The sequence below is a fragment of the Eufriesea mexicana genome, unplaced genomic scaffold, assembly GCF_001483705.2.
Source record: "Eufriesea mexicana isolate 0111107269 unplaced genomic scaffold, ASM148370v2 scaffold8199, whole genome shotgun sequence".
NCBI classification, from domain to species: Eukaryota; Metazoa; Arthropoda; class Insecta; order Hymenoptera; family Apidae; genus Eufriesea; species Eufriesea mexicana.
Window position 1 is genome coordinate 236,208 of NW_016915967.1, and position 18,209 is coordinate 254,416.

At 36.5% G+C, this 18,209-nt stretch overlaps 2 protein-coding genes across 2 annotated transcripts; one reads left to right on the forward strand and one right to left on the reverse strand.

Moving 5' to 3' along the window:
- Positions 1-235: 235 nt before the first annotated feature.
- Positions 236-17,875, forward strand: LOC108552852 (muscle-specific protein 20). The gene is made up of 5 exons (XM_017907534.1): positions 236-358; positions 8,985-9,066; positions 15,311-15,440; positions 17,187-17,307; positions 17,392-17,875. Exons 1-5 carry the CDS (start codon positions 335-337, stop codon positions 17,581-17,583), a joined length of 549 nt encoding a protein of 182 aa, XP_017763023.1. The 5' UTR covers positions 236-334; the 3' UTR covers positions 17,584-17,875.
- LOC108552851 (myophilin) lies at positions 2,369-5,534 on the reverse strand. The gene is made up of 4 exons (XM_017907533.1): positions 5,399-5,534; positions 3,351-3,550; positions 3,144-3,264; positions 2,369-3,057 (listed from the first exon to the last, which is right to left on the reverse strand). The coding sequence occupies exons 1-4, from the start codon at positions 5,402-5,404 to the stop codon at positions 2,875-2,877; spliced, it is 510 nt and encodes a 169-aa protein (XP_017763022.1). The 5' UTR covers positions 5,405-5,534; the 3' UTR covers positions 2,369-2,874.
- Positions 17,876-18,209: the final 334 nt, after the last annotated feature.

Consider the following 18,209-nt stretch of genomic DNA (forward strand, 5'->3'; position numbering starts at 1 on the left):
TCTCAGAAAAGAAGCATTTAAAAAAAAAATTAAAAAAGTGAGACACACTGACTCCAGTTAGTGGAAACATGACATTCACGTGGTTCTTTAAGAATACTTTCCAAAAGATACCGGTGGAGGTGCTCGTGTGTAAATTAGGGTGGTTGGTGAGTAAGTGATCCATATATAGAAGCGCCCCCACGTTCACCAACACGAGCGCACACCTGTCACGCATATATACGCAGCACGAGAACCGAAGCTCACACTTTTTGAGCTTGAGTTGCTTAAGCTCTACCGACTTCACGTCCCCAACGTTTTGGAAATTGCAACAGATCGCTTACAATCAACGTTCAACATGCCTGGACGTCCGCTTTGGCAGGTAAGCTGTGATCAATGGATTTTCATTTTTACGTGCTGATATTTTCGCACGTCCGATACATTTTCCATCCATAAAAGTAGAGACGCTTTGAAGTTAGTACTTACTTTCGACCATTGATATACATAACCTTAAAATTATAATTTACATTCAATTGTTGATTTGTGTCGAATATGATTTTCTTTAATATGTAAAATATTGTTATACATTTAAATTAGCCATACCTTATGTTCGTAATTATAAAAGTGTTTTTAAATCGCTCTTTTGGATTTCCGCTCTATGTTTATTCCATGAGATATTTACTTGTATTTAAGAAACACTCTGTATATAACTCTATATGATTTACAGCGTTTATTCAAAGGTACTTTTTTGTTTATATCATTATATTAATTATATTATTAATGTTATATTAGTTTATTTTTTTGTTTATGTGACTATATTTGAAATTGCTTTGGAATCTTAATTCTTATTGATAAACGCGTAACAAGATATGTGCCACGATCATTCGTAAAGAATTCAATGTTTCACGAAATCTACGATGACCGTGAAAAACGTAATAGAAGAAATTTCTACTTCTTGACATACTGAAAATTCATCTATTTCAAACATCTGACTCACGGTACATATCTGTAATATTTTTACAACTTTTCGCTGAAGCGTTTTTTATTCTGGATAGACTATAAATCACGAATCAGTTGATGCCAGCTAAGTACATAATTTTAATTTACCATCGAAATTACATCGAATCGTATCATTTTGACGAAAACCACGTCATTTTATATACATTCTTCTTTCTGAATAAATCAATTTAAGTGAATCTTTAGAGAACTTTCCATAACATACTTTTGTTGACGTTATAATGCAAATCATTGCTGAGTAGCAATATTTCGATAGATTATTAAATATTGTATCGTGAAGTACAAATGCTTGGTATACTTGGTATGTTAATGCGATATCATAACGTGAGTCCAGCGTCGGCTGCCTGCTGGTATACCGCGGACAGCCAAAAATAACTCGAAAACGTTAAGACATGCCAAGCTAAGCAAAAGTTTGAATTGAATTCTATGATATAGCTATGTTAAAAAAAGAAAAAAAAATGTAGGAAAAAATCTGTGTCACGGTGACGACATGACTCATGGCGCAACGTTTATTTACAAACAAGTAGGTATTTTAGCATCTGTTGCGCTGAAATGGACTTAATTTTAAAAGCGAGTTCAAGTTTCTTAAAACTATCGGAAAAGAAATCAAATGAGTTGAGATAATTCTGGAAATTAGACAATATGTTCAGTTATCGTAATAAATTATCAGTTTTCTTAAATTAAGGTTGAAAGAATTAACAATAAGTAGCTTCTTTGTCGTCTAACATGACATGTAATATTTTAGAGATAATCCTTGTTATACTATTTACCTTAATGTTTGCCAAGAACTTGGCGCGAACTTGCTTTGTACCAGAAGAATTTTCAATATTCTCAATCTATTATTTTCTAACATTGTTGAAAAAATAATAGCTAAATTATAAAATAAAAAATTTTCCTAGTTCTTAAAAATCTACAATAATACAAATAATAGAAAATAGTAGCGTCGTCTCTTTATTTTGTACACTTGTTATTTACATAGCTATTATTAAGAAATAGTGCGAGAACAATTACAAATCTTAGAAAAGATATTACACTAGTTGTCCGAATTGACAAAATAATCTTTGGCATATGATTTTCGAATGGAGCTTACACCTATATATTAAAGTAACTGCGAAATCCTGTTAATTGCATATACATCTCTTCCGTAGCTTTTCGTATGTTGTGAATTATAAATTTATCTTAACGCTTTGTGACATGTTTCATCAATAAATATTTGTGGAAGATGCCAAGTAGTAAATTGATATTTTACGTGTTGAGAAGTAGTGTGCTTTTGATGTAGGTACAGTTTATCATGTTTGTCATGTGTTGTGTAGAAGTAGATATCTGACATATGTATTTGTTTAGTTTTTTTATAAGTGAAATTTATGTATGTGTGTGTATGTGTTGAGTCGTATGTACATATGTCTGTTTAAGTGTAATGCGTGTAAGTACTTATGTCTGTTTAAGTGTAATGCGTGTAAGTACTTATGCATGTTTAGTGTAATGCGTGTAAGTACTTATGTATGTTTAGTGTAACCAGTGTAACGTGTGTGTATATATGTGATTGTGATGTAACGTGCAGTGTATCAAGTGTAGTGTATGAGTCGTGTTCGGTTAATAATTATCGTTTATCAACAGGATATCACATTTACGTATACACACAGTATAACGAAGTTCTAATAATATATTTTGAAGAAAGAGGCTACATGCACTGTTGCAGTGCCTCTGGGGCACGTTTACGTAGGTATTTTATCGAGAAAGCAAAGTTTTTGTGCCATAATTTTACAATGTGAATACTTCGAATTGGTCGCTAGTTGTGTTCTTCGAGTTCTTTGAGATCGATGGTTAAATAGTAAACGAATACTTATATAAGTTCTCGATAACGCGTTCTTTACGCATTGTTTACATGTGTCGGGTGTTACCGAATCCTCCGTGGCCAGCTTGACTGGCTCCTTTGTTGAAACCCATTTGTAAATTGAGTTGGCCCTCGCTAGCACGGAGTTGCTCTTCCGTGAACGTTCTTTTATTTTCCTCAGACATTTTTGGTCCTAGACGTGGTCCATTATATTCAGGATGTTTCTGGGTCTATGCAAAAGAAAAAAAGAACAGGATAAATCGAGAGTTGCTTCTTTCTCGAAGTTTCAAAATTAGGTTAATTGTAAGATACGTACGATCCTACCCAGAGCGTAGAGACACAGTGTAACTTGTGGGATATTGCGTCTTTCAAAGAGATCAGCTGTCTGGAAGATTTCTTCTTGTGGGACACCATATTCCTTAATGGCAGCTTGGAATCTGTCCCAAAAATCGACAATATCCATTAATCATAAATCGATGAAAAGGGATAAATCTGGACTGAAATATAGTTTAACTTATCGTGCCTTTGGACGTTTTCCATAAGCTGAAAGTTAGTTCCCTTGCTCTGAATTTTCTTCACTGAGCCAGGTGCCAGCTTATTGATGAGTTTGCACAGGATCACTCCATCTTTAAGTATGTCCTCGTAATTTCCAGGTGGGAGCTTTTCTCCAAGAACGGCCTGGATCCAGTCTAAGATCTCAGTCTCTTGTTCCTTGTTGCGGGCCTAAGAATCGGAAGTTTAACTTTTGTTAATTGTATGTTTCGGAATTAGAATTGCGCGGTAGATATTGTAGCATTAATATCACTTGGGGAGTCAGGGACGGTCCAGCAAAGTGTTGCTGGGCAATTTAAAAGTGTCGAGAACGAAAATAGACCGCGACAGTGTTATGTTACCGCGGGCATTAAAGCGAACGTCGAAAATAAAATACGCCGACCGATTTGTTGGCTTTTATTAAAACTGGCAAGTAGCAACAATGTTCGGCCACCTGTTTCAGTGCCGTGTGAATCTCGAGTTTTACGGATTTCTGGTAAAATCGTTTATATGACGAAACTACATTTCTGGCACTCTGACAATCGTTTCGATTCCACGCGTTTCTTTTCACGGCATTTGTGTTAATGAAATGTCTTCTATGTTTCAGGGTGATTGTACGATGCGAACAAAATTTCGAAATATATAAAACATACTTTTTATATTTTTTATTTAATAACTATACTTGATCCGACGTTTTCCTTCTTTTACTAGTTACAGGTGGAAGAATATCGAAATAACTATCCGTGTTATTAATCGTGTATACGTGTCTCGTGTGTAAATGTAAGCAATTTATTAAGTACTTTTGCATTGATTTACTATGCCAACGAACAACTGACGTAAATGAAACCTGGCATCCCTTTGTTCGCGATAGATTAGTATTTATAGCATAAATAAAACCTCGATAATTGACGCTTCTAGACCTTCATAAACCCTTTGTCTAAAATGTTTCGACTGCACCGCAGCATTTAAAGTTTATTTATATTTAATTATGGAATGTTCGCTAAAGGTCAATGGAGATTTTGCAGGGAAATCTCTCCAGCATATCTGCAAAGTGTCAGGCCTTCGAAGAAACGTGTTTCTCCCGGAACACTCTCGAGATGTATTTTAAGCTTTATTCTCAAGGAACGTGCGTTTTCATTCAAAACCAACCCATCTTTCGAGGACGTTTCGTGAACATGACATCCGGTGCAATAATTCATTACATTTCGAGTTAAATTGGCCGAAACCTTTTAAGTCTTTACTCCAGTAATTTGGCTCCTGATCAAATCGAATATCTAGATTGAAGATTCACCTTCGAGAATACAGGAATGACTTGCTTTTTCATATCGAATACACCTGATATTCGTTCATGTTGAAGGTTTAAGGTACCATTGGTAAGCATTAATCATTAATTAGATTCGCTTGAATAAAATGTTCGTGAATGTTAGAAAATTAATCTCGAATCTAGAAAAAATATAGCGATATTAATCTTGTCATAAAAATCGATCTATCAGTGTTTTGAATTACGATATTCGCTTGAGAACACCGTGAAGATTTATTACGTAAGAATATTTATCTTAGGATATAAATACTCCGGATGTGACGAAAGAGAAGATACGCGTCGAAGTCGATCGGCAGTATAAATTGCTATTTCGGAATTACGAATTCCATCGTGTCAATAATCCGACCTCATTCATCGGTAAAATTAAATGTGGATCTTCGCGGAGCATTTATAACGGCATTCTCATTTTACATATTTTTGATATACCTTTTTCCGTTTATAATTTCAAACGTTTCTCCCGTATGTCAAGATTAATCCAGCATTTTGGGAAAATCGCCAGGGCGAAATAGCTCAAGGTCTATCGTAATTAGGATTCTACGAATAACCACGGTTTCACGCGGTAACGTAGTAATAAGAAATTATTCATGTACCAGTCTGGTTATAGTCTCACTTATCGTTAATTGACATGGTACGGCCAAGGTATCGCGGTTAAGCGCCTGTTAATCATTATTTCCTCTTGGAACGAACACTTGATTCCTGTCAGGTTAGTGAACACGTACCGGCATGTTTCCCCTTTTTCCTTTCGTTGAACGCTGTCGACGTTGCCACGGGGACTGTGCTTTCCTGAAGGAGAACGACTTTTGAACGATGACGCTGACTAGAGACTAAGTCGGACGCTGTGCGTCGCGACGCTATATGCCGGTCTCCCCTCCGCCGTATCCTTTCCACCGACATTCAGGAACGAGTATTTTTTGGCCAACTGCCCACTGGGTATTCCCACACCCCCGCCCATAACCAGATCTTGACACTGCAGCCCTATTTACAAGACGGAACACGAAATGTGCTCATAATGTGCTTAATAATCGAGTAAATTTAATTTTTTTACTAGGATTCTTTAATATTGACTTTTGTCAAAGTGAATTCAGCCTTTTTGTATGGATTGTTCATCATAGGGTCGTATGCCAATCTGTAAAATTTCAAACTAGTTTAGAGAATTATTCATTTATGATCTTTATAGCCAAGTCAATTTAGAAAATTCGATAACGATAATTCCTGGTCGAAGGAAAACATAAATTTTAATAGTTTAGTCCGTGTAAACAGTTTACCTTGGTTCAAAGACCCATCAGAGATGCTTATTTTTACATCTCACCCATAGACTTCTTTTTCTTTCTTCACCTCTTAGCTTGCCGCTCTCCTCTCTTCGAAGTATTACAATTCTCCGGCAGTGAGTAAGATTACATGCAACCATGACAAAATTAATTACAGAATTCTCAAAATACGCGGCTATGTGTCAAAAATAGCTTCTGCAACTCTGTGCATATTCAAAGGGTTTATCTGGAACCAGAGTAAAAGCCTTGGTGTCTTTAATGGAGGAATTTCTCAACGTTTCAGTTCGACGAAAGACGTCGTTAAAAATAGGCCACGATCTGGATCGGTTATATTAGAAACTAGACGTGGTTATTTGTCGTTTATTGTTAAATGATGACGTCGCGAGTAGACGGGGGAAATCGTGGCTGGCGACAAGGTGGAAAAATTCGAACAAGTGGGTGTCTTTCCCGAGGTACGATGGTTAACCGGACTGTGGACGAACGCCAGATGAAAGATGCCGATAAGCAAGAAGCTTGTAATTTCTGGATTCTGGCCACTTCGAAGGGTGAGACCACCGCCGAGTTTAGATTCCGTCAATTGACGCTGTTTCCAAGTTTAACGGAACACAACGGAATCGCGTAGATGGCTGGAGCGTTTCAGCGTATGTATATATGCGTTCGATACTTTGCTATCAGATTACGTAACAGAAATTAATCATGTCAACGAGGTCATTTATTTGGTCCTCCATCTCTTGGCTCTCTCATCTTCAATGCTTCTGGTAGTCGAAAAAAGTATTCTGCTTTGTGGTGCTTTATGAGTTTCTGAAGCGTTAAATTAATGATATAAGTAGATTGGAGGTTGCGTCGTTCTGAAAGTTTGAAGCAACAAGTGGAAGAACACTTGACTGGAGGAGCGAAAAGAATGGAGTAAGACTCCATTACGTGGCGACCTTCCACGTGTACTTAACGTGCTACCTCTTACTTTCATATTTTCCTGCGACAATGCATTTCCAGCAAATACTTAACGCATCCCTACTTGCAGTCAATTGCAAATATACTGTTCATAGATTGCATCTGGAAAACTGGCTTCATAAAGAGAATCGTATAGAAGACGATTCATGGATTTATTTTGCATATATATGTTCTAGAACATTATCGAAAAATATTTTTATTAATTTTTACTTTCGGTGAATGAGATCCGATCGTAAATTTATAGTTTAAACGTTACATTTAAGATAGGTTCTGTACCTACAGTCACTCGTTGCGTTAGTTTCTCGTCTTACCACTAGATGGTGTCGCGAGGGAAAGGATTCTCACAGTTAAAAGATTATGCCGCTGTTATTAGTAGGACAAAGAAACTTAGTCTCGTTAGCTTTGCGCAGTGGCGATATCGTAACCAATGAGGTTCTACCGAGGTGCGATTATTGCTAGTTGAAAACTTTTACCAATACCCCGCCATGACGATGTGAAATACCATCGGCTACGGCAATTTTTGAAAGTTTCTGCGGAAACTGATAACTTGAATGGAAAACAAAAAATGATTGACGTGCATAAAAATTGCAGGTTTTTCTCACTGTTCTTACATAGCTGCAAATGTTACGATTGATGTTGAGAAAATGTACTATGTATATTTGTGCATATAGTTACGTATATCAGTATACTGATATGGTCCGTCCATTTATTGTAAGCCAAAGTTAACCACTTGCACTACGATTTAATTTTCGATTGTCGTGCCGCGCTTTACAATATTACATGCGGTAAGGCGTTACATTGATGTGGTATACACGTCGCTGGCGGCTTTGGAATAAAAGCATCTCGACGTGTGTGGCACGTCTTTATAGCGCAAGTGGTTAAGTGCACGCGTACTCAGTGAATATTCGAAGTCGATTTTCTCGATAACGAAGCTTCGAATGAAAAATTTTATTCTTTATTTTCTGATTTATTTTTCCATGTAGAATCACTTTCTCCTCGGTTGTATTACCAATTCTGATGTATTGATGGTTTATCTACCTGAGCCATATCTAAGTACACGCGTACTCTATAAATATTCAAAGTCGATTTTCTCGATAACGAAGTTTCGAATGAAAAATTTTATTCTTTATTTTCCGATTTATTTTTCCATGTAGAATCACTTTCTCCTCGGTTGTATTACCAATTCTGATGTATTGATGGTTTATCTACCTGAGTCATATCTAAGTACACGCGTACTCTATAAATATTCAAAGTCGATTTTCTCGATAACGAAGCTTCGAATGAAAAATTTTATTCTTTATTTTCCGATTTATTTTTCCATGTAGAATCACTTTCTCCTCGGTTGTATTACCAATTCTGATGTATTGATGGTTTATCTACCTGAGCCATAGCTAAGTACACGTGTACTTTATGAATATTCAAAGTCGATTTTCTCGATAACGAAGCTTCGAATGAAAAATTTTATTCTTTATTTTCCGATTTATTTTTCCATGTAGAATCACTTTCTCCTCGGTTGTACCACCGATTCTGATGTATTGATAGTTTATCCACCTGAGCCATAGCTAAGTACACGCGTACTCTATGAATATTCAAAGTCGATTTTCTCGATAACGAAGCTTCGAATGAAAAATTTTATTCTTTATTTTCCGATTTATTTTTCCATGTAGAATCACTTTCTCCTCGGTTGTACCACCGATTCTGATGTATTGATAGTTTATCCACCTGAGCCATAGCTAAGTACACGCGTACTCTATGAATATTCAAAGTCGATTTTCTCGATAACGAAGCTTCGAATGAAAAATTTTATTCTTTATTTTCGATTTGTTTTTTTCATATAGAATCACTTTCTTCTCGATTGTACTACCGTTGATGGGTACCCTGCATAGTTTGTACACGGTACGTCAGACATAGAAATGCTGATACAAGAGTTTAATTGGCTTAGTTTAAAACTTTTAAACTTAGTTTAAAAAATTTTAACCGTTATTAATCATGACACAAGGGCCATTCGCGTGCCATATATGAAGTTACCGATAGCATTAAGAAAATATTAAAATTATAATAATTCTTTGAAATATTTCGATTACAGGTTGCTGGCAAACGAGAACCAGAACAGGAAGCTGAGGCTCAGCAATGGATCGAGAAAGTCGTCGGAGAGAGATTTCCGCCAGGTATGTCTCTAGTAGCTGTTTCTAGTATCTGATCACTAATTTCGAGCTTTTTAGAAATCTTTGTTTTCGGAGCTTTTTAAGATGAGATACTCGATTTGACTGGAGTATCCATAAATACGGTTGATTAAAGTTTATCGATGATAAACCTCACTCCCTTGAAACACGTACTCACGAATATAAACTCCTGTTCTCCGGAGGTGGTGTGGTTCGAAAAGCGTGTCAATATCACCACCCCCGTTCAGGATCAACGTAACCCATTCGAGCTAGCTGCAACCCTATAATTCCCGGATATGAATGCCAGGCCGCGTGACGTCGCAAAGGTTAAGCTTGTTGTATAGGTCAGTTCTTGGAGTATTTAAATGAGATGTGCGAAAAATAACGTCTCGTAGAGAAGAAAAGTACCTGAAATTTAAGAAAAATTCAATGAGATGAAGCAAAAGAGTAAAAACAATATTATTTATAACGAAAATTCTGATATTAATTAGCGATTATTGATCGTAGCAAGCATATACAGACCACACATGGATGTCGACCGGAGCATGGAGGGTGGTTGAATGGCACGAGTTGTAAAGGGTAGTTGCGACTTTCATTTGTCGATGTTCTCCTAGTAAAACGCGCGCTTTGTTACGTCATTCGAGTCACCCTATTGAACGGGAAGAGGGTAACAACCCCTACGTCGAACGTGCAGTCCTGGTTCGAGAAATATGCCAGGCGTCGACGCAATCGCCAGTGTTGAACTCTATAATTCTATACCCTAGCTTGTACAACTGCTGGTCGTGTGAGAACAGGGCTTGAATCATAATATAAACATCCAAATACTTTTCACGTTTCTGTGACAAAATCTTAAGATCTTGCAATATTATAACCACAAAAAGATTGCATTCTTATTTGAAACTTATGTCGAGCAGGATAGGAATCTAGGTCTACTTAAACTGTTAGACCTCTACTTGAAGTAAAGGGTCCATCACATAGCTAGATTTTCTGTCACGAATGTCTCTTTAACGTTACGCAGTGTTAGTTTCACCCACAGCAAGAAGCAGCTCTACACTATGATGCGAGCCGGGTATTCGAAGCTTTTGATGTTATTGACTCGTTTAAAATTGAACTTGGACTTCCGTCACTCGATCGTCGTCTCCCACTTTTCTATCCCTCCGTTTCGTCCCTAACATCGTTGACCTTCGTCCTGATACGCAATTGGAATTTGATGCGTTCCAGGATCCTCGAGTCTTACGATTGTGGATGTTAGCCTGTTCCTGGAAGCTCGCGTGGCATGCTGGAGACGACCCTTGTATAGCAGTTCGCATACTTCCAAATATTCTTTACACGGAGGTGGGAAATTGTATTTTATTCGAATGTCAAAGCTTCTTAGGAACTACGGCAAGCGTTTGAGCGCGAAAGTTTGAATATCCGAACGACATACTCTTTTAAAGGGTAGCGATAGGGTCGTTGTTTGATAAAACAAAGAAAATTGTAAATATTAAAAAACAATAACAAAGTTGTAAACATTAAAAAACAAAAATAATACCTCTGCAGTGATTAAAGACAGTATGAATGAGAATAATGTTTTCCGTCGTTGATTTCGTAGAGAGTAAAAACTCCTCAGCTGAGAGACTCGTCAAACGACTTTTAACAATCGTTTGCCGACGACGTGTATTGATTTAGCGTCATCTGTTCATCATGTTACGTCGTAAGGACGCCAACGTATCAGGGCCGCATATGAGACCCTGGATAGTCAAGTCAAACATTGCATTGTGTCACTTCTTGTTTCCTCTTTCTTTCACACCCTTCAATTTACTCCTCGTAAAACGAATTGAACATACAGAATTGTTCACAACGATCGATCTTCCGTAGTCTCTATAAATTTATTATACAATTTATAATAAAGATGATCGAAGATAATACATACCGATCTATATACAATTCCATGTATATGTAACATCTAGTATCACTTACCTTTTGCAAGTTTTAACTTAGATTTTGACAACAATTATATTTTATTTCTCCAATATAAAATTAGTTTCGAACATAAATAAATATTAGAGGCATTCGTTAAGCAAATTCCAGTAGCATTCGATTATTAATTCACTCCAATTTCAGCAACTTTATAAAGTTGCTGTATTCCGTTGAGAACACCACCTAAAGCTCATCAAGAAGAACTCGTAGAGCTTGGAGGGAGAGAAGTGTCAGTCATCCGTTCGTCACGGTGGCACAAGTAGCTTGCTTGCACCAGGATACCAGCAGACGTTTGAGGGATTTATGACCAGCGCGCCACGTTGACGTCAACGTCGACGTATTGATCCTTGTGCTCATCTGATGGACGTTCCGCTTCTCGTGTTTCGGTGTTTCCACCATTCTTCCTTAAAGTTCCAGCAGCTGTCGATATGTCGAACCGCTCGTCACGAAACGTTGCGTGACGTCACGAAAGCTCGCAGTTACTAGGATAGCAAAGAGGGATAGTAGATAAATTTATGGCTTTCCCGCCGACTAGGGGCTGCTCCCTGTATATTTGATATAGACTTCGTTGTGTGGGTTGAGAAAATAAGAACATTTCCTCCGGAAGAAATTGGGTATTGACGATTCGTTCGAGTGGAAGGCTCTGGAGAAACGTCAACGGGTGTCAGTTGTCCGTCAGAAGATCGTCAATGACGTCATTTTGAGACGAGCCTACCAGGATTACAGCCCGAGGGTAGATTTACGACCGTAAGCAACAGGTAGTAGCCTTGGGTTGGGTTTCATTTATGGATGCCTCGAGGGGTTGTGTTCCCTTTCTATTGGTCGATAATTTCTCACTGGTGTTTTGAACTGTTGCACGTATAACGAATATCTTGTATTGGCTATAAAAGGTTTGCAGAGGAATAAAAGATTGCAATTGTTTAAATCTGTGGTTAAAAAAATTTTTTAAAATAAATATAACTGTTACTCACTGTTATATAAAGGTTTTTTTCAAATCATTTATGAAGAACCAAAATAGTAAATTTTTTAGGAGAACTCGAGAGAACTGAGGAAAAGCTTTATAGCCAGACACATTATTTCCCTGCTTTGTGGTGTAGAGAAATCAACTGAGAAACCATCCTGTGAGATCTTAAAATAGGCACGTTATCGAGATCCACACCAGAGTCTGCACGCATAGGTATTCTATACTACTAGAATATTGACATTGAAAGTAACATCAGACGATATCCCAATGAATCTGAAATATAATGAAAAGCAATGATTTTTTTTTTAATCGGAAAAGCAATTTATAACATTATTTAAATTTTGAAAGTTTATTGTAATGTAATTTTAACGAATAAGTGTACTGCTTCAAGAAATTGTGGATACAGTTTCGTTGTTGCGAAAATGGTGGGAAACTGGATTCTGCGTGCGAGAGATCTCGTTCCCGCGAGACCTGTTGCTCTCCGTTGGTCGTAAATTTAAACCGAGGATGTTGTCCTGATGAAAACCGTGTGTTTGACGTCTTTATGACATGAAACTGACGTTAAATCGATAACGAGACACGCAAACATTATACGTTGAAGTTAGAGAAACGTTCCTTTCCGATATTCCTAGAAATTTCCTTACTTTTTATTTTAACAGAATATAGAAATAATTTTATTCATTCTTCTGTTTTATTTTATAAAAATTACTATTATCAAATTTTTAATTTCCTTTACCTGTGTTAATCAATATAATTGTTTAAGCAAATTAGATGCTACGATATGTTCTTTATAATTCATTACTTACTATCGTCTTTTATAATCACACAAATTCTGTCTGTTATTTGATATCATTCCTTTAAACAGTAGTATATGATTATACGAAATTATTGAAAAGAATATGTACACGATGTGTATGTGTAAAGAAAACACATTTACACTGATTTATCGATTTCACGTCTAACTGTCGAGACATAACGACTATGACGTGTGAACATAGCAGGGTACCATCGGGGGTAGTAATAGTTTCCGATTCACCAATACATATTATTGCGACTCGATATTTTTTTGACGCATAGTATCGGCTTCGAACGAAGACAGAAATAAGATACGCAACGTCTGAAAAATATCAGGCCAGTATCACGACAGTGTGTTTGTTCGAGCGCGAAAGAAAGTGGCGAAGAATTGTTAGGGAATAAGTTGGACCAGATCTGCAAGGCGTTCTATCGATTTTCTGTCATCTTCTTGCGTTTACGACATCTCATCGCGTTTCGATACTACCAGGAATGTATCAACATGTCATGCTTGTTTACTCTATATACCCGCGCTGATCCGGAGATGGATGCTGAAGCTGACGCTTCCAGGCTGTTGCCTGGATATTGTGGAAACGCGACTTGTTCGCTCGATTCGTTTGACATGCGTAGTAGAGTCACGCACATGTATGTATATGGTCCCTTGTAAACTAGTTACTCCTGCAAGAGAGAGATTTGTCAGTTTGCAAGATAAAAAATATTATTTTTATTTTCTTAAGAAAATTAATTTATTGTTTCATTATATTTTTAATGGATTTAGGAAATTCAGAGTAAGAATTGGAATATAAATTATACCCACCTTTATGAATATACTAGATTACTTTTTTTAAATGCTAAATGTATTCTGTTTAGGGAATCCTTTCCTGCTTGAGTATATTTATGCAAAGTTCTCTGTTTAAGCGATAGATGATAATTATCATTATCACTTTGAAGTTGAAAATCAATCAAGAATTAATTGAAAGAAGTTGTTGTTGCTGACGAGTTGTCGAATGCTCGTCAATCGAAAATTCAAGCATATGACCAGTCTTGTATTAGGCAAACAGATTTTGGGATAAGGATTTAATGGTGCCCCCTCCACTATAAGACCACGTGACATGTCGTCCTTGCAGGATCAGGATAGTAGTCCTTCGAACAATTAAGCTGCTCCTCTGTCCAAAAATGTGCCAAAAGAACTAAGAATTCCTTTAAAAAAATATGCAGTTAAAGATAAAGATATTTAGTTACAAATAAAATTAATTAAAAATAATTTGTGTTATGCTTATGTTGTAATATTTACCATAGAGTAAAAATCAAGAAATAGATTTATATATCATCGTGTCTTCATAATTTCTTCTCGGATAATGTATTTTCGTATAATATGTAGAGTTTCATAATTAACTTCCATGTAGAAGGCGTAGCTGTAAAGCTACTTGAAGCTTAGTATGTTTTCTTAGTAACTCTGTAACTTTCATATTCATAGATGCTGCATATATTATCTATTCCTACGACTGCACGTACCGGAATATAGCCTATAGAATGATATAATCAATGAGTTGTATTCAGTTTAGAAGATTGATTTACCTATTTAAACATGCACTGCACGCGTTTCTTCTTTGATCATCCTGCAACATATCTTTTATCTGGCACGCAAATCACTTTAACGGTTCGATGCTTCCATATATGCGCACAGAGGTAAAGGCGCCAACTGTTGCGTTCCTCGACTGCAGCGCTTCCACTCACGGCTCACGTATCAATACAATTTATAAAGTCGCTCGCCAGAGAGCGTAGCATGTCAATACGTTCGATACATCGGAACGTCAACTGGTAGGGGAACTTGACAATAAACGATACATGCTTGACATCGATGTATGAGCTCCTGTCGGATGCTGGATTCCTGGCAATTTGAGATGCAGCGTGTCTTTCGAATGGCGACGGGATTGCTTCGTCGCACGAGTCACGACGACTGCAAGACTATGATGGCGTTGATCGAGGAACACCATTGAAGAGAAAAAAAAAGCGAGCGACGGAAGACGGAGGCGGTCTTTCCTGAACCTTCGGTACACTGGCAAAAAATGCCATGCCCCCTTGGCGTGCCTCTTGGCATAATGGGGCGCCATAAACGAGTGCTGGTGCACGTAGCCACTGTTATTATTTCGCGGCAATCTCGACCGCAGCGGTGAACAGGAAGGGGGAAGATAAAACAAGAGAAACGAGTACTGGCATTCATTTGAACCGATAATCGCGCGGCTGACAATGAAAATCAATGGCTGACATGAAGTGCGCATGTCATTCGCCGCGAAACTTTAAAAGCCACGCTTTGTCCCGAGGGAAGCGAGATTTATTTTTCTGTTACCCTGATGCCACTGTGGTCCTCAACATTCTTTCCATTGCTCAATTACTAACTTCTTTTTTATCCATATCTTTCCAGGACATAAACAGATGAATTATTCAAGCTCAGCGAGCTTAAAAATTAAAATTTATATGACTCAGTTTCAGTCATGTTTTTTTTATAGTGATTAATATAAAGTGTGTTTTTAGGCGTGAGTTATGAGGATGCCTTGCGGGATGGTGTGTTGCTTTGTAAACTTATGAACAAATTACAACCGGGTCTCATCACCAAAATCAATACGTCTGGTGGTGATTATAAGATGATGGACAATCTTAATCAGTATGTATTGCAAGGAATGCAGTTACGTCGCATGAATGAATAAGTGGTATATTATTAACAATTGATTAATATTGCTTACTAAACTAATAATTATAAATTACGTACTTGTAAAAAATTTGGTTAAATATTTATAATAATATTATCCATATTATATACTGTTAATACTTCCATTTATAAAACTTCCATTTATTCCATTTATAAAATAACTTATCACGGTATGTATACGATATATGAAAATATAACAAAGGCTAAATGGTAGGAGAGGAAATAATTCCGCTAATTTTCGTCAGTTATGTATCATCAGCCCTTCTTAAACTCATGCTTTCCTACTATTCAGTCGAGTTTACGCAATCGACAGTGTTTAGGCACGACTCTCGACTTCAATCTATCGAAGTCGAGAGCATTGGTCACGGAGTCGTTGAAATCGAGAGATCAAACGATATGCGATTATTGGCTTGAAGTCGTCGATAAAGTTGCCGCGAAATTTCAGTTGTATCATTCTCCTTTATATCTGAAATCCTAATAAATAAGTATTAACATAGTCTGAGATCGGGATCGTTGCAATCATTTTATGTACAAATATAAAAAGAACGCTTCAATTTACCTTTGCAATTATCATTTTATATAAAAATCATTAAAAGTATAACAGTACAAGATTTATATCAGCAATAAGTCTGATCAATCGAATATAATTTCATAAAAATACTTTTGTTTGTTATACTTCAATTATAAATTATTATCTCTTTGATGAAAGATTAAATTAGATAAATAAAATATTTTTATAATATTGATAAGATACTTGTATGTTTCAGTTAAAAAATTGGCTTTAAGATAAATAACATTATATCAAAGTGTAACTACAAGGTTGAAGCATATAAGGTATTTTAAAATAGACACCATGCAGTAACTATGACATTTGCTGCATCTGACCGCAGTGTCGCGTGCGCATGCCGGCAATTGGCGCGTTTTCAATGTTTAAGAGCGCTTTCCTGAGTAGTGGGGCGAACGATGCGCAGCGCGGCCACTCCGCATTACTCCCTTTTTATGCGGAAAGCAGGAGAGTCATAGAGGTTCGAATCTTTATCATGTATGCTTCATTCGTTCCTACATTCCTATTATCCGGAGAGTTCATTAATACTGGTCTACCTCAAGTTTCTTGTGTTACGTAGCATGTTGCAACGGAGCCGACAAAATGGCGGCATCGTAGATGTATGCTTATGTACGCTCAATTCATATTTATGATTTGTGACATTTAATAAGTTAAAAAATATAACTATTTTGTCTTGCATTATTAATTTTACTGCTTTAATTTTGTAATTTTTGTTAAAATTGTTAGTTATTTTATATATTAACAATAATATAAAATATACTTTATGTATTAACAATAACATAAATTACCATGGGAAATTAATGTATTTTTCATCTATAGTAAGTATTGTTGGAGTATTAAATAATTTAATTGAATAACATCTTGCATTTATTCGTTTGATGAAATACCATTATTATTGTTTAATGGTTTATTATATTATTATTATGTAGATAATTCTTAGACTTTTGAAGAGATTTCAATAATTATCATACAGGTTTAAGCCAATTATCCGGATGTCGAGCAACTGATCCTACTGTCCTGTTAATTAGAGTTACGGGACGGGTTAATTTTGCATCGAAACGTGTTAATGATACATTATAGTATATATATTATAACTATATATTGCAACGATTAGATAATAAGTAATGATATTTTAGATTCCAGAAAGCCTGCGTGAAATACGGAGTTCCGGATGTAGACTTATTCCAAGCTGTCGACCTTATGGAAAGAAAGAATATCGCACAAGTGACCAACACTATTTTTGCCATCGGCCGCACTGTAATACTCTTTATTAGATATAGTTTCTATTATCACGAAGTGTATTTAATTGTCAATAAATGAAGGAATATTGTGAATTTTTAGACGTATAGACATCCAGAATGGCGTGGACCATGGCTGGGTCCAAGGCCAGCGGAAGAAAATAAACGAAACTTCACGGAGGAGCAATTAAGGGCTGGCGAAGGTTATATCGGTCTACAAGCTGGTACTAATAAGGGTGCGACTCAAGCTGGTCAGAACTTTGGAGCAACAAGAAAAATTCTTCTCGGAAAATAATATCTACGTAGAATTTTTTAACATATTTAAGACTTTTAAATGGTTCGAAATTAATTTTGGTCAAAATGCCTATCAACACCATAGAAGGGTATCAAGTGAATTATAATTAATCGTATTAACAAAAGTTAGGTTTCTTTAATTACCTTATACTATAATAGATGACAGCGCATGAGATTAATAATTTGACAAAAACAATTGTCGTTTAATATGTTTCACAAATGTAATATGAAGTAACAACGATTTCATTATAACATATTGATTCAATAAATTCATGACTGATTATTTTAATTCATATCTTGAAGTTTTATTCGACATCGTTTTCTGCAGTGTGTAATTATATATTTACGTGAGTAAGCCTTACGTAGCACGAGAGGCACCGATGTATACCTATACGTTTCAGAACAAACACATTTTTAAGATTGACACATAATGTGACGGGTCGCGTACGTGCATACACGTATTGGCATACGTATGCAGGTAGAGATGCACATACATGACGATGAACCTCGTACGTGACAGCGAAGATGAGTGGACGTGACGTGTATGTACACGCATTACACGCATTCCTCGAGCGGTTTCTACACCGCGAGGCTCCCCAATGACCAGGCAAGTATCTCAAGCTAGGA

Excerpts from the sequence above, each read along its gene's own strand:
- LOC108552851 (XM_017907533.1), bottom strand. Across the intron at positions 3,265-3,350 it reads CTTATGGAAAACGTCCAAAG|ATTCCAAGCTGCCATTAAGG; the intron begins GCACGATAAGTT and ends TTTTTGGGACAG. Across the intron at positions 3,058-3,143 it reads TCTACGCTCTGGGTAGGATC|ACCCAGAAACATCCTGAATA; the intron begins GTACGTATCTTA and ends TCTTTTGCATAG.
- LOC108552852 (XM_017907534.1), top strand. The coding sequence starts at position 335 with ATGCCTGGACGTCCGCTTTGGCAG. Across the intron at positions 9,067-15,310 it reads CGGAGAGAGATTTCCGCCAG|GCGTGAGTTATGAGGATGCC; the intron begins GTATGTCTCTAG and ends GTGTGTTTTTAG. Across the intron at positions 15,441-17,186 it reads ATGATGGACAATCTTAATCA|ATTCCAGAAAGCCTGCGTGA; the intron begins GTATGTATTGCA and ends ATGATATTTTAG.